Below are 16,369 nucleotides of genomic sequence, written 5' to 3'. Positions count from 1 at the left end.
AGACCCGGCTGCTCCACTTCTGATCCAGCCCCCTGCTAGTGTGCCTGGGAAAACAGCGGAAAATGGCCCAAGTGCTTGGGTCCCTGTGCCCACGTGGGAGACCCAGAAGAAGCTCTAGGCTCCTGGCTTCAGCTTGGTCCAGCCCCAGCCATTGTGGCCATTTAGGGAGTGAACGAATGGATAGGGAGATCTCTCTCTCTCTCTCTCTCTTTCTCTCTCTGTAACTCTGCCTTTCAAGTAAATAAAAAATAAATCTTAAAATAAAACACATAGTCATTTACTGAGTTGAGCCCTGGTGTATACATTATAAGGTAAATTCCTTCCCCCAAGGAATAGGAAACATTGACTTGACGAACAGCACGTTACCTAAAAACGAAGCGAAGCATGGTGTGCTTCTAAGACCAATTCCTACTAAAACCTAGAGATAGAATCATTTGAATTCCCTTTGTAAAACTACCCCTGCCCTCACTGAGGACACAGATGACTATCTGCCTGGGAAAAGAAATGAAAACTTCACGCACTCGATTTAAAAATAGACTCACAGCAACATTTTACGAGACGCCTGGCATGTTTGCCTCCCCAGATTATATCCAGAGCGGAAAATGCAGCCGGGGTATAAATCTGACGCTCCTAAGCCAGGCTACTCACACGCTGAGCGCCCGGCGGGCCAGGGTAGCTGCTTCAGGCCTGCTGCACGCAATCGTGGACTTCCAAGGGTCTCACCAGTGCCCGCGTCGAATGAGTAAGGACTGACTGGCAGAAGGCTTGTGTTTCCCTTGTACTACAGGGTCACCCAGGGACTGGCACTGACTCAAGCCACCATCTGTGACACTGGCATCCCACTTTGAGGCTCAGCAGCTCCACTTCCGATCAGCTCCCTGCTCGTGTACCTGGGAAAGCAACGGAAGTTGGCCCACGTGCATGGGCCCCTGCACCCAGGTGGGAGACCTGCATGGCGTTCCAGGCTCTTGGCTTCAGCCTGGCCCAGCCCCGGCCATTGCAGCCATCTGGAGAGTGAACCGAAGGATGGAAGATCTCTTGCTCGCTCTCTCTCTCTCTCTCTCTCTCTCTGTGTCATTATGGTTTTCAAATAAATGAATTAAATCTTAAAAAGATCAAGGAATGAAAAGCTTAGGAGCAGTGTCTTCAGACCCATTTTCCTCACATGATTACTTCTGCCTTCTGGTGCCGTAATATTTTTTCTTTCTTATGTAAGACTTTTTGCCAAATGGTATGACCACTTCAAATGCTCTTCGGGAATTTCTAGAACACTAGATGTTTAGCCAATAATTGCCAAAGTCATTTCCAAATCCCTCAACAGGTGAACTTGCAGGGCCTTCTCGCCCCTCCTCAGCCAGGGCCTGGGGCGCCCTCCGTTCGTGCGTCTTTCTCGGCCCCTCCTTGGCTCCACGGTGCCTGAGGGCCTTGCGTGTGCCACTGTCTCTCTCCCAGAGGGGGCCTGACCTCTCCCTTCCCTCTCTGAATCCCCCATTGCAGGAGCCAGCACCCACCAACCCAGTAGCTGGAGGGGACTGCAGAAGTGCTTGTGGGAGCTGGCACTGTGGTACACTGGGCAGAGCCACTGCTTGTGACCCTGGTGCCCGCATCGGAGTGCTGCTCTGAGTCCCGGCAGCTTCACTTCTGACCCAGTTCCCTGCTAGTGCACCTAGGAAAGCAGCAGAGGACGGCCCAAGTGTTTGGGCTCCTGCCAACCACATGGACGAGCCACATGGAGTTCCAGGCTCCTGGCTCAGGCCTGGTTCAGTGAGGGGTTGTGGCAGTCATTTGGGGAGTGAGCCAGTGGATGGAAAGTTCTCTCTCACTCTCTCTTTCTCTCTCTCTCTCCCTCTCCCTCTCTCCTTCTCCCTCTCCCTCTGTCCCTCTCACCCACTCTTCCTTTTGTCCTCTCTCCCTCTCTCCATCATTCTTTCAAACATATAAAGAAAATGGGAAAAATTCCCATATAAATGAGCTTAATAATGACCTTGAAATGATTTGAATGTAGTAGAAAATCTGCAGAAAAGACCACAAAGTCACAGGTTGCTCAGAACAAATTATTCAGCCCGATGGCTATAAAAAGAATTCCACTTAAAAAATTTCAATTAACTTTTTAATGAAAAACCAATTCTATCAAAGAAATATGGTGCTTTAAAAAGCCCTGATATCTAATTATGAACTTGCGATTTTTTAAAAGACTTGAATGCTCTGGTTTTGAAGACAGAATGTTCACAGCAGTGATTTTAAAAAATTCCCCCACAGCAGAATAAGCAAAATGGGTTTCTCTTTTAATTAAAGGGAAATAACACTTCCAGAACACACAAAATCTTCCTGTTGGGTGGCAGGAAACTGGCTAAATTCCATTATGCAGGACCAGTTAGCTGGGTCCGTGGAGGGATTTTTGGGTTCCTGTGTAGGAAGCATTTGGATCCGAGGTCCACTTTACTCTTGCATCTCTACAAGGAGAGTCTGGGATGGCGCACAGATCTCCCAGAGGCAGAGGCTGGCCACGTCTGTGTGCGTGGGAAGGATGGCGTGAGAGCCGCATCTCCCGTCTCGGGCAGGCTCGCTCTTCCCCTCTGCCTGCAGCGGTATCACCGTGTGTGCCTGCTGACGGCTTTTCGAAAAGCTCTTCCCCTAGAAAAGAGTTTTGCTTTCTGGCATTCTACATATAAAAGTCATAGAGTGTGTTACGAGTGAGTTACAGACTGTATCCAGACACGGCAGGAAGGAAACGGATTTCCTGTTGTGGCTTAGAATAGGGGGCTGCTCAGAGGCCAGGCAGGCACCAGGGTGCCCCTCCTCCCCACACTCTCACCTCACCCCTTCCCCAGAGCCATCCCCCTGCCAGACTCATCACCCATCTGTCCGAGGAGGTGCACTGTCCATCTCACTTGATGGCTGCCCCCTCTTCAACAGACCCAGCACAGGAGACTCCCCACATGCAAGAAGCATCAGAAAGACTATCCTAGCAATGAAAATAATACATGCGTAATATACAATATCGGGGAAAAAACAACTATTCCATGACTGTAACCAAAAAAAAAATATTTGAAGCCAGCTTACTTCCTTCAATAGCACGTGTCTGTGTCAGGCCAAGTCAAAGATGTTTTCAAAGCTACACTCTTGCAAACGCTCCGAAAGCCAGTTACCCAAAGGGCATTTTAGCAAAACTATAGGAACAATGCCAAGATCAGTGGTCGCTGGGGGTAGGAGGGAGGGAGCAAGGATTTTCTTTCCCGGTATAAGACTTCTTTTTCGCCAGTAACTAAGAGGATTAGTCACAATGGTTGCAGGATGAAGAATTTAAAGGAAGACTTTTTAAGACAATAAAACTGTTCCATTGGTGCTGGCACTGTGGCACAGCAGGCTAAAGCCCTGGTCTGCAATGCTGGCGTCCCACATGGGTGCCAGTTTGAGTCCTGGCTGCTCCACTTCCAATCCAGCTCCCTGCGAATGCGCCTGGGAAAGCAGTAGAAGATGGCCCAGATACTTGGGCCCATGCCACCCATGTGGGAGACCCAGAAGAAGCTCCTGGCTCCTGACTTTGGATCGGCCCAGCTCCTGTTGTTGTAGCCACTTGGGAAGTGAACTAGCAGATTAAAGACACCATTCTCTCTCTCTTTCTCTCTCTCTACCTCTCTCTGTAATTCTGACTGTCAAATAAATAATATTTCTAAAGATTAATTTATTTATTTATTTGACAGTCAGAGTTACATGCAGAGAGAAGGAGAGGCAGAGAGAGAGAGAGAAAGAGAGAGAGAGGTCATCCAATTGGCTGCAACGGCCAGAGCTGGGCCAATCTGAAGCCAGGAGTGAGGAGTTCCTCCAGGTCTCTCATGCAGGTACAGACTGGGCCATCCTCTACTGCTTTCCTAGGCCACAGTAGAGAGCTGGACTGGAAGTGGAGCAGCCGAGAGTCCAAATGGGATGCAGGCACTGTAGGCAGCGGCTTTACCCGCTACGCCACATCGCTGACCCCATAAAATAAATCTTTTAAAAAAAACAACTACTCAGCTGGCGCTGCGGCTCACTAGGCTAATCTTCCACCTGCAGCACCGGCACACCGGGTTCTAGTCCCGGTTGGGGCACCAGTTCTGTCCCGGTTGCTCCTCTTCCAGTCCAGCTCTCTGCTGTGGCCCGGGAGTGCAGTGGAGGATGGCCCAAGTGCTTGGGCCCCTGTACCCGCATGGGAGACCAGGAGAAGCACCTGGCTCCTGGCTTCAGATCAGCACTGCGCGCCAGCTGTAGCGGCCATTTGGGGGGGGGGTGAACCAACGGAAGGAAGACCTTTCTATCTCTCTCTCTCACTGTCTAACTCTGCCTGTCACAAAAACACAACTACTCTTTGTGACACTGTGACAGTGGTTCCGTGACGTTGCTCATTTGTCCAAACCCACAGAGTGTACAGCACTGGAAGGAGACTCTAATGGAGACCACAGATTCTGGGTGATGGTGACAGTCAAGGGCAGCCCATCAACCAGGACAAATGACAGTTGCACCCCTCTCAGGGCGGTGGGGGGGGGGGGAGGCCGTGCACGTGAGGGTGGGGGTGGCTGGGAAGTCTCAGGACCTTCTGCTCAACCTGAGAACCTGAAAATGCTCTGAAAATAAAGTTTAAAATAATTGTTTGGAGGGCAATGCTCACGGATCTGTAAGCAACAGAGAAGTCCATTCCGGCGGCCTCTGCCTGCGTCTGGTGTGAGGAAGGCATCCCAACGCCAGGCTTGTTGGAAGTTCACCTGGCAAGCTGGGCTAGCAATCTTGTGAGCCAGCCTCCAAGGAGACCTCTGGTTTCCATAAGGAAACGCGCCTTTCCCCTTGCCTGGAGATCATGAGGTCAGGCTCAGGGTCGCAAAGGCTTTGCGTAGCTCAGAGGACAGAGCACCGTCATTCTCATCCATGACAGCAACTGGGCGGCTTCCTGAGCTGCTCAGTGAACGAACGGCTGCCAATGGTATTAGGACAAGAAGACTAGAATTCACAACGACTGAGTGGTTATTGGCTGGCTCCCTGAGACAGGTTAGGAGGGGAGAAGGCGAGCTTTAAAGCATGAGCTTGGGGCTGGCATTGTAGGGCAGGTGTTAGGACATTGCCTGCAACACTGGCATCATATCAGGGCACCGGTTCGAGTCCTGGCTGCTCTGCTTCCGACCCAACTCCCTGCTAGTGAGCCTTGGAGAGGCAGTGGAAGATGGTCCAAGTGTCTGGGCTCCTTCCACCCATGTGGGAGACCCAGATGGAGTTCTGGGCCCCTGACTTATGAAAGATAACAGACATCTCACAAGCAGTAGCAGCCAGATAGATGCAAATCACAGCATAAAGAATTCACGACATAGAGCGGTGTTACATTAGGACCCGGCGTGAATCGGGAGGCAGCCCCAAGGGCACGTTTTCTGAGAGGTTGTGTAAACCCAGGGCTGACTTTCACGTCTGTGAGGCGTCTCTTCTGCTTGTCTCTATGAAATCTTTCCATTTCTTCCAGCTACAGAATTCTGCGGCAGGAGGCTGGGGGCGGCATCACGCGTGGCTGATCACAGGGCAGAGAGAGCCTAGCCTGTGCCTCCCATGTAAACACCACACAGCTCTCAGGCACGTGATGAGCTGTGTATGTATAAAGGCACACGTGGTCGTCTGTTCCAGGTTTGCAGGTACAGAAACGGGAGGCCCAGGTTGCAGACTGAACTACTGAGGAGCCACTTCCACGCCGTGATTTAAAAGCATGGGTAGTTGATCTAAATCTTTCTAGGATAGAAAATATCCCAAAGCAGACAGCACACTTTCCTGCCTAATTAAACAGCAACTTCATTATGCAATGGGACCCCCCGTGGAGGACTCAGGGTCACAATCCATAAAATTTAACTCAACACGACAGGTGCCGAACGGCCGCTGTGTCAGCCCCACTCTGGGTTTTGTGACGGCACCGCGGTGACCGACCACGGTACCTGCACTTAAAGAACAGCCTAGTCACGCAGCGACCAGCCCATGCCCAGGGCTGGAAATAATGTAAAAGATCACAGTTCCCTCGCTGAAAGCAAGCAGACCGAGGCACGGAGGCCGGGTGGGGCTGGGTTCCCAGGGAAGGCGATGAGCTACTGCGGAGTGAGCTGAACCCAAGCTCAGCGGTGGGTTCCGACAGCACCCGCACACCCTCCACCACCACCAACGCTGCAGGATCCTGGCCACACTACACAGCATCACAGGTTGTCAGGTGTAATAAATATAAGTTTTGTTTATACACTTTTGTCTTTTGTATACTGGATTATAATGATAATGTGTCCTATGGTAGATCATGAAAAAGGCAAACAAACAAACAAAAACCAAACCTTGAATATAAAGCACTTAGCCCACAGGGACTGCATTCAACTAGTAATTAAAATGGCAGAGTAGGGGCCGGCACTGTGGTGCAGTGGGTTAACACCCTGGCCTGCAGTGCCCGCATCCCATATGGGTGCCGGTTCAAGTCCCAGCTGCTTCTCTTCCAATCCAGCTCTCTGCTGTGGCCTGGGAAAGCAGTAGGAGATGGCCCAAGTCCTTGGGTCCCTGCACCCACTTGGGAGACTTGGAAGAAGCTCCTGGCTCCTGGCTTCGGATCAGCCCAGCTTTGGCTGTTGTGGTCATTTGGGGAGTGAACCAGCGGATGGAAGACCTCCCTCTCTGCCTCTGCCTCTCTGTAACTCTTTCAAATAAATAAAATAAATCTTTTAAAAAATGGCAGAAAAAACAATAGCATATGAGTTGAGCTTTAAAGAACAAGCAGCGGGGGAAAGGCCAGAAGACAACAGACACATACATGCACACACATGTACGTGCACACACATGTGCATGTTAACACATGTGTGTACACACGCAGCGCACAGGCAGGCCCACACATCTGAGACACAGCATGGCTAAGCTGTTGCGTGGGGAACGGTGAGTAGAACATGAGATTGGACAGGAGCTGGATGGATCGTGGCAATCTCTGTGGGTCACACTGAAGATTTTGCACACTCTTTAGGTTCAGTGAGAAATCCTCTGAGAAGTTGGCCCACGGGTGTGGCATGCTCAGACTGAGGACGACCGTGGCGGTGATGCCGGCAATGGCAAGGCTCCTGCCTCGCTGTTGCTTCCCTGGTGAGGACCACGGCAATGGCAGTGGGTGGGGCTGAGAGGAGAGGGTTTTGCAGGGGTGGGGGGGGGAATCCATGGGGCGCAGTGGTCCTTCGCAGATTTGTGTCTGCAGGTCAGAAGACCCTTTCTGTCCCCGATTCACCTGTAAAATCCTTCTCCTCCTGCAAGCCAAACCATGGTCCTGCTCCAAGAAGCTACTCTGACCCAGCTGCCGGAGTAACCCCCGGGAGCTACTCCCGCGTCTGCTCTGCTGTCCTCTGGCACAAGGCACAGGACGGCGACCCCTGCCGGCAAGTTGCTGCAGGTCCTTAGGACTCCTGGGTGCAAGTTGGAGTTGGACTTCCTGGCTTCCTTGGGGTTGGTGTGGCCACATGACAAGCGATTTGTGTCCGAGCTCTGGGCTTCTCTCTCCCTCTGCCATAAAGCCTGCCCGCGTCCCTCCTGGAGCGAAGACGACATGAAGCAGACAATCTAGCACAAGTCGCGGTGGGCACGGACTGGTGTTGGTGCGAATCCCTGAGCCTTTGGCTTCACCTGTTAGGCTTCTCTCCACAGCTACATTTCAGAGCCCAGCACGGTGCTTCACACGTACACAGGAGGACTTCAAACACTTGCAGAAAATAGAGCTAAAAGATAAGTCTAGGGAGTGGGCATTTAGCCCACTGCTTAAGATGCCCACGTCCGGTATCGGAGGACCCAGGCTCTATAGCTAGTTCTGACTCCAGCTTCCTAGCAATGCAGGCCCACCCTGGGCGACACGGTGACTACCCAAGTGGCTGGGTCCCTACCACCCACATGGCATCCTCTACTGAGTTCCCAGCTCCTGGCTTCCCCCTTGGCCCAGCACTGGCTGTCCGGGGGGAGGGCATTTTCAGTCTGTCTATCTATCTTACTCTGTGTGTCTCTCAAATAAATATTTTTTGAAAGAGATGCTTATGTGAGTGCAAAATATTTTTGAAGTCCTTGTGCAAGGGAGTTCCTGAAAAACAGGCTTTATGGAGAAACCATGCGCGGACTCAAAATGTTTTTGCACCAAAACAAATTTTAAGAAAAGTTGTCTCAACATTAATTTTCGTATGATTTGAAAGACAGAGAGACAGAGAGATTTTTGCATCAGTTGGTTCACTCCCCTGGATGGCTGCAACAGCCAGGGCTGGGCCAGGCTGAAGCCAGGAGTCGGGAGCCCCACTGGAGTTGCTCACAGGGGTGGCAGGGACACCATGTACTTGAGCCATCACCTTCTGCCTCCCAGGGTGCCTCAGCAGGAAGCTGGATTGGAGGCAGAGGTGGGCCTGGACCCAGGGCGCTTCAGTGTGGGGTGTGGCTGTCCTAACTGAGCCGTCCTCCCAAACACACACTCTACAAACTTCTTTCTAAATTTCGTTTTCCTGTGACCTTCTGGCTGTGCTTTTCTATTTGTGGCACACATGAATACACGTCTGGGTGAGGGATCCGATGGTGAGTAGAGAGGGAGGAAAGGAGCCAGCGGTGTCTCTAAGGCTTCTCGTCAGAACACCAGGGCCACGGTTAGACCATTAACCAGGCTAGGGAGAGGAAGGAAGGGGGAGGCCAGGACGCCCTGGGTTCTGGGCACATGGGCTGTCAAGTGCTTGTGGGGTCTCCGTGAGGGCTCCGACGTCGGATGCCGGAGCCGTGTGAGGCTGCTGGGTCCTCTACAATGAAACCTGCGAAGCCCTAACTTCAGACAAGAGTGAAATGGGGGGTGTAGATGCAGCGACTCCCACGGACTATCGAGAAGACGGAGGAGGAACATGGAACAACACCTGCCTCGGGGCACAGGTGTAGGCAGCAGGGGGCGCCACAGAGGGCATGGAAGAGGACAGAACGGAGGCTCGGGCAGAAAGGACTTTGAACGCTAACAGCTTAGGACAGCAGGCTCTGCTGCAACCAAACACAGTTGACAGGTGGCTGGGCGGAGCCCCCTGGTGACTGCCGAGAGTGAACACCCCGGCCGGGCTAGATCCATGCGGTTCTGTCTTTACCTCCCGAGGTTCCTGCACTGGGGTGCTCTGCAGCCACCGGCGCGTCTCCCCATTACCTCCTTATTCAGTGCAGGCTGGGAGGGCTGCGAGGCAAGCACACTGCTGCTTCCCTGGATTGGAAGCTGTGGGCCTGGGCACAGGGGGCCTCGCGGCTCCCAGACACCACTGAGCTCACTTGTAGGGCTACGTCTGTGCGGCAGGGCTTAGTCTTCTTCCTCTGGAGCAGAAGAGCACGGTTATATTTTCCTTGGCTGCTCTGCCACACTTGGGAGCCCCTCTCACGTACAGGAGGCCGTAACGTGATCATCTGAACGAGGGATGAGTGACGGTCATGGCAGCTCTGACGGACAGGTTTAGGCTCTCTGATTCTATTCTTCGTCAATGAGAAGGCTGTGCTGCCTAATTTCACATATCTGAGCGCTGTGGAAATGAGTTTAACCTGTGACACTGATGATCTCTGTCTCCTCGTGCCTATCTAGTGCCTGCGATATTTCTGAGACCTCCCTGCAATCGTGGGGGCGTTCAGCGAGAAAGGCACCTTCCCGGCTTGTTATCCGGGGTCTTCGTGCTTCATCGTGTACAATAATTGGTGAGCTGATCATTCCAGTCACCAGGTAGTGAGATTAAGAGCCAGAATCCACAAATTACATGGATGAGGCCGGGCATAGGGGATTTTTGGATTTTGCTGCCTGAGCCTCCAGCTGGGAGGTGGATGTCTTGTTGCTTGTGCAGGACCGGGTTTTCAGCCAAGCCATCGTTAGTTGCTTTGACGACGAAGGTGACTGGCCTGCACCACGAAAAAGCTCCACGTTCTAACGTCTTGTACTCAGCTGGAGAGAACACCATGGAATGAATGGCCATCATTAGACGATATACTTCCCTATTAAGAGCGACAAAGCCTGTCTTTGAGCGAGGTTCTTCCTGGGGGTGGGAGACGAGAGAAGCCGACACCGGCACGGAGGTTACTAAAGGACACTTGGGAAGCAGATCAAATTGTAGGGCACTGCGTGTCCTCATTTATCCTCCCATGCCCCACATTCAGCTATGAAATCGTTTCAAAGGGGAAAAAAAATGTGTGCGTGATGAACAAGGGAAACACAGAGCTCACACTGCCCCCTGGTGTCCATCCTACACACAGGCAGAAATGCACACGCCCCAGAAAACCCAACAGCAGGTGCTTTTCCAACCTAAAGCTGAATTATAGCGGGGAACGGTGGGACACAGCTCCCTTTTCAGTAATTGAGAGTTGACTACATATAAAAACCCAATAATATATGCCACACTGATCTCTGTGGAGAAGTGTGTTCCTTCTGTCTGATCTTGACTCGTAACGGTGTCATTTTATGGAGGACACAGGCCTGTGGTTTTGGATGCTGCTTGAAGTGGATGAACAGCAGCACGGCCCCAGAGATGAAGTGAAGCTGCTCCTGGCTCCCCACTCTCTCCTGAGGACGATGTTGGAGTTCCAGACCTCACCGGGCTCTGAGCAAGCGTCGGTATTCGCACATCTGTAACATCTTTAGCGTGGTCGCAGGCAGAGGGTTCTGGGGTGTGGGAGAAGTCCAGCAGTTCCTGCCCGCCCAGCCTCCCTGGCCAGCGTGGTCTCACTGCTGTCATGTCTGAGTGGCTCTCGTTGAGAAGTCGGGCGTGAGTCCAGGTCCATGGGCTGGGCATGAAGACGCAGTGGGGATCTCCAGGGACGGCTATCTGCTCCGCCTTCCAGTGTTCGACCATACCTTCAGGACAGGTAACACTTTATGTCTTCCTCTGTGTAATTCCTGAGTGTAGACGGAGCCTACCCTGGCCCACGGCATCTCCAGGTAGGGGGTCACTCCCAGAGGCATCAGGTACCACACACTCTTTTCAGAAGCAGCCAGGCTGAGGTTTTGGTTGAGAGATGAAGAAGAGGCTGAGAAGACAAAGTAGAGGAAGCTGCGGGGTCCTCCACCTTGCTGGGGTCCTGACAGCTCGTGGGAGGCCACGGAGCCGACGTGAGCCCCACAGCAAACGGACACAGGAGTAAGAATGCAGAAGCATGGAGACGCTGGGGGAAAATGGGTCCTCTGACCCCTATCCATTTACATCTTTGCTTCCAAGGCAGAGGTGCCACGGCTGACACATGGGGATCCTTTGGCCCAGGGTGCACCTGCTGAGCTGTGCCCTCACCCTCCCCTGGGGTGCCGGCTCACGGTCCACACTCGCTGTCAGGGTGTCCTGGACCTCGGGGCCCTCCGTGGGCTCTGAACTTGGGAAGAAGCATCTCTCTGATCCAAGGACACATTAGAGGAACAGCTCAGGAATATTATTCAGCCTTGAGAAGGAGAGACACCCTGATAGATACTCCAACAGAGACACCTCTTGCGGACATTATGCTCAATGGCATAAACCAGTCAGGAAAGACGAGAGCTGTAGGATCCGAGGTTCCTGGCGGATTCCAGTTCACAGACAGAAAGGAGTGGGGGTTGCTGGGGCTGGAGAGGGGAGATGGGGAGTTGGTGTTTAATGGGGACACAGTGTCAGTTTCTGGGAGTGGGTGTGCATCACTGCGGTCGGACCTAACACCTCCAAACCATACACCTTCTTTGTTCTTCGTTTCAAAGTCATGGAGATAGAGGGGGAGAAGGAGAGGAAGAGGAAGAGAGGGAGAGAGAAAGAGGGAGAGGGAGAGAGGGAGAAAGAGAGGGAGGGAGAGAGAGACAGAGAGGGAAGGAGAGAGAGAGGTCTTTCACCTGCTGGTTCACTGCCCCCAATGTTTGCGACACACGTCTGCACCAGCCCAGGAGCCCAGAACTCTAGAGCCAGGAGCCAGGAGCCCAGAGCTCAGTCCCAGTGCCCTGAGCAAGTGGCAGAGACCTAAGTACCTGAGCCATCAGCTGCTGCTTCCCAGGGTGCATGTCAGTGGGAAGCTAGAATGGCAAGGGGATCTGGGATTTGGCCCCAGGCTCTCTGACATCAGACGAGGCCTCCCATGTAGCGTCTCAACAGCCACACCAAACGCCGCCCCCTAAACCGTACACTTGGAATGATTAAGACAGAAAGTTTTACATCATGCACATTTGACCACAGCAGAAACAAAATCGGTTGCGTATTCACTCCACAAACACGCACTGAATGTCTACACATTCCAGCTCTATACCAGGAGCTGGGGAGTAGGAGAGAGATCACACACAGCACCTGCTACAGCAATGTCGCAGGGTTTCCACGAACACATCATACATTTTAGCTTTCTTTGCTCTAACATCTCCGATTCTGATCTGTTTTTATATCTGATCCCTGAATAGCTTGGCTTTATGGACACCGTTCAGCAGTACTACGCGTGGTAATAAAGACCACGTTTTGAAATAGTGACTGGTGGGTTCTTCACAAGGACCTGGCTGAAGGGCTCACAGATTCCCGGTAACACCCCAGCTTCCCCGCCTAAGGCCTTGTCTCTGCTCCTGCCCAGTGTGGGAGGGAAAGGGGAGGCCGATGGGGTGCAGGTGGGGCCGCGGAGAGCGGGGCGGGGGTGGTGGGGGAGGCACGTGGTGCATTGCATGATGAGTCCAACAGGAAAATCAATAGGTGTTGTCCAGGGACTGCCAGTTAAGGCACAATTACGGCCTGTGGGTTTGATTCTGAGAAGCCGGCTGGCAGGGCAGTGGGGCCTCGGCGCATACACAGGAATTCTCCACGACGGAGCCCTGCTGCTGACGCACAGCGGATTTCCAAACGAGGCCTCTGCTTTGTCTGTGCAGACACCTGGGAAAACAGCCCCCACCCCGGAAGCCCCACGGAGGAGGGGCGAGGACCGAAGGGTCCCTGGCGAGCCCCACCCCCGCAGCGCGGCTGCCGCGGGTCCTTCTCCGACTTACTGTGGGGTAGGGGTGGGAGCAGAACACCGTGTACTTCCGGATGATGCCGTTTAGCTTCAGAGGTGGGAGCCAGGACACGAACACCATGGAGGCTGAGGCCGCCGCTGCCTTGACGCCCGCCGGAGGACCTGGAACTGAAGAGCGAGCATTCGGTCACCAGGGCCCAGCGCTGTCCCGTCAGCTCCGCAGGGATCAGGGTAATGGCCCCATGGTGTCCCCATGACACAACTGCACCAAGTTAACCTTGCAGCTAAACCCATAGGCTGCAGCCAGAAGCCCTGGACCCAGGGTGTGGTCTTTGGCGAGGAGGTCTCCACAGAGATCCGTGACTTAGGTTGGGGTCGTTGGGGTGGGCTCTACCCCATCTGCCTGTAGGGTGGAAATTCACAGACCAAGTCCTGCCTGGAGAAGATAAAGGACTCACAGGAGCAAAGGAGGGAGGGCGGGGCAGGGCCTCCCCCCAGGTCCCAAGGAGCCGACCCTACCCCATCTTGACCTTGCACTTCTGGTCTCCATCACCGAGGGACCATCAGGCTCTGATGCGGATGCTTCCGGTCTGCGAATGCCCTCAGTTCAGGTCCCTGCTTTCCTGGGGGAGCCCTCCCCTCCCCACCCGTCATCCCCTGCTGGCTCCCTGCCTCTGGACAGCTGGGGAAGGGGGCTGCAGCCACCTTGCTTTGCTCCAGCGTTTGGCTCTGAATGGGCGGGGGACGTACACCTGGTCTCCTGAGCCAGGCAGGCAGGAAGGGGCACTGCCGAGACCGGCTCTTCTCTGCCTAACACTTGCTTCAGCCCAGAGAGGTACAGAATAACGTTTAGAGTTGGGGCCTCACTGCGCTGATCTCTTGTGCTCAGGCTATGACTCCCCCAGAGCCAAGACACCAAGGGTGCAGGGACCACCACGGTCCACTCCGACGCCCTGCAGGAGCCGATCTCCTCCAGGCCCTGTGTCAAGCCACGCCTCTCGGCCGGTGTGGAGCGGCTGCTGAATCCAGGGCGACTGCGTCTGTTCCTAACCTGCCTGTGCCCTTGCTCTCTGCTGTGCTGACAACACAGCCTCGCTCTTTACGTGAGCCAGTGCAACGGGAGCGCAGAAGAACCTGGTTCCTCTGATGACTGACAGCTCTCTGCAAGGAAGGAGGGAGGGAGCAAGGCTCGTCCACACGTGGTCATGAGACGCGAGGAAAAAACCAAGCCTGTCAGCAGATGGTTGGCAAATGGAGATGGGCTCTCACTGCACTCTCAAGAAGCTTTGGCTGGAAAACGCAGCCTAAGATGATATGCGATGAATATCATTTATGGAATAAAAGATGACACAGAGTTCTAAGCTTTCACCCCACGACCCTGGGTCGTTTGGTTAAAAATGATGCGAGAATAAACATATGTTTATGTGTTTTTGGTGAAAAGGTTTAAGGTATGTCTTGGTCACGAAAGCTTAGCGAATCCTAGCTTTAGTGGGTGGTTTTTGTTACACGTCCATATCGAGTTAGGTAAAGGGCTTCTTAACGTACAAACTATCTAGTCTTCATCTCCTGCCTCGGACACAGATGTATGCTCTGTTCCGTGTGCTCTCTCCTTGTGTGGCTGTTAGACTTCTGCCCAACAACATAATGATATAAACACTTCGAGGAATGAGACACCCTGGACCGCCTCGCTCTACTGAGTCACTTCTTTCAGACCTAGAATCTGACAGTTCGTTCTGGCCCTGGGAAGCCCCCTGCCGGCTCTACCCCTGAGTTCAGTGCCCAAGGCAGATCAATTAACTTCTCTAATAAGCCTCATGCTCTTTGTCTATGAAGCTGGAATAATAATTGCATCTATTTATGGGTGTCCTAATAGGATTATGAGAGATAGTTCATGTAAATAATTTATCTGGAGCTCTGTATACAGTAAGCACTAAATACATGCTGGCTATCATCTGTAACAAGGATCATTTTCTCTCCAGATCACGTCATGCCAGGTGCGAGTCTTTCCTTTGCCTCTGTGCTGGATTAGACACCAGTTCCCGGGACTGCAGAGGAAGGTGTGGGGAGGGGCTGAGCGGGCCACGCTCTCTTGCAATCTTCCTAGCCATCGGATTACACGTTGGTAATCAGCTCTTTGGCAGGAAGGTCTAGGCAGGCTTGGGAGGTTTTCACTGGAGAGTGAATGTCTCACTCCGAGGCAGGCGGCTCCAGGGAGGTCCCCCCTGCCATGCTCTGATGGCCTGGCCCTCTCTTCCCAGCTCCCAATCTCCTCTACCTCATCTGTCCCGTTGCTATGGAGACTCTGTGTGACATTTCATGGGCTCCGGAGACTTTCTGTGTCCACAATCGAGTTTACATTTCCCCCCATAAACCTGCCCTCCTCCTGGCCCCATTTTGGGAAATGCCCCAGTCACCTCCCTCATTTTAAGCGTCAGACACTTAAATTCCCTTTCCACCATCCCCTACCCCCCTCAGAGGACCTGCTAATTCTGTTGCGCATTGAACGCTCCAGGGGAAATTGTCAGGTCAGTGGCTGGGCAGCGTCCCCAGCATTGGGCCCTGATGCAATGCTCCCCTCACCCCAGGCCCTTGGCACCTGACGGTGCAGGGCCTCGGGAGCCCTCTGCTTGGAGTCGTCCCCCACCTTCCACCTTCTCCCTGCAATGCCTACTTCTCTCTCATTTCCTCCAGGAAGCCCACCCTGACCACCAGGCTAGACTAGGCAGGACTCCCATGTCCTCACTCCACAAGCCACTCAGGGGCACGTGTCCACGTCTGTGTCTCTCCAGCACCCAGGCCAACCCTTGAAACACACAAGACTCTCAGTGCAGGGCTTCCAGGGGCAGGCAGAGTCTGAGATGTCCCTCTGCAGTTTTTGCCATCAGCTAAATGTCCTTGTACAGTTCCTTCTTCTTGGTGTCTCTTACTGGGATGGGCGGCTCCCTCCCAGGACCAGGCGATGTCAGGGGACAAAGGCAAAGGGGTTTTTTGTAGATGTAATTAAGGTCCTGCTCACTAGACTTAGGGAGCTCCTTGGGTGTAGTCGACCTCATCAGATGAATGAACCTCTTAAAGAGGAGCTCAGGCCACAGACAGGGGTCACAGGGATTACACAGTCCCACTGACCCACAAACAGAAACTGCTATGCACCATGTGTGTGTATGTGTGTGCACATGACAGGGGATGTGGCTGACCCCTGTGGGCTCATGGCCTCAGGTCTACAGGCCCCAAGCAATGATCCTGCCAACAACCCATGGGCTTGGGAGTAGACCCCGACCTCAGCGGAGACCACAGCCTCCGGCGACCCCCCAGCATCAATCACGGAGCCCCGAGTAGGGCACCCAGCTGGCCCACTGCCAGCTTCTTGGGCTCCGGCACTAGTGAGGCAACGCAGGTGTGTCTGTAGCTGCTGTATGGCACAGAAGGTGAACATACTCAGCTA

General features: G+C 53.4%; 1 protein-coding gene across 1 annotated transcript in view; it reads right to left on the bottom strand.

Annotated features, from left to right (window-relative positions):
* The window catches only part of DSCAM (DS cell adhesion molecule), a 707,908-nt gene that overhangs the window by 77,209 nt on the left and 614,330 nt on the right, over positions 1–16,369 (bottom strand). Inside the window, exon 21 of the mRNA XM_062174789.1 lies at positions 12,962–13,095. Coding sequence (XP_062030773.1) covers positions 12,962–13,095 — 134 coding nt within the window. The remainder of the gene's footprint in view (positions 1–12,961; positions 13,096–16,369) is intronic.

The sequence above is a fragment of the Lepus europaeus genome, chromosome 2 (genome assembly GCF_033115175.1).
Source record: "Lepus europaeus isolate LE1 chromosome 2, mLepTim1.pri, whole genome shotgun sequence".
NCBI classification, from domain to species: domain Eukaryota; kingdom Metazoa; phylum Chordata; class Mammalia; order Lagomorpha; family Leporidae; genus Lepus; species Lepus europaeus.
Note: the sequence above shows the minus strand (reverse complement) of the source record. Positions and strands in the feature narration are given on the sequence as shown.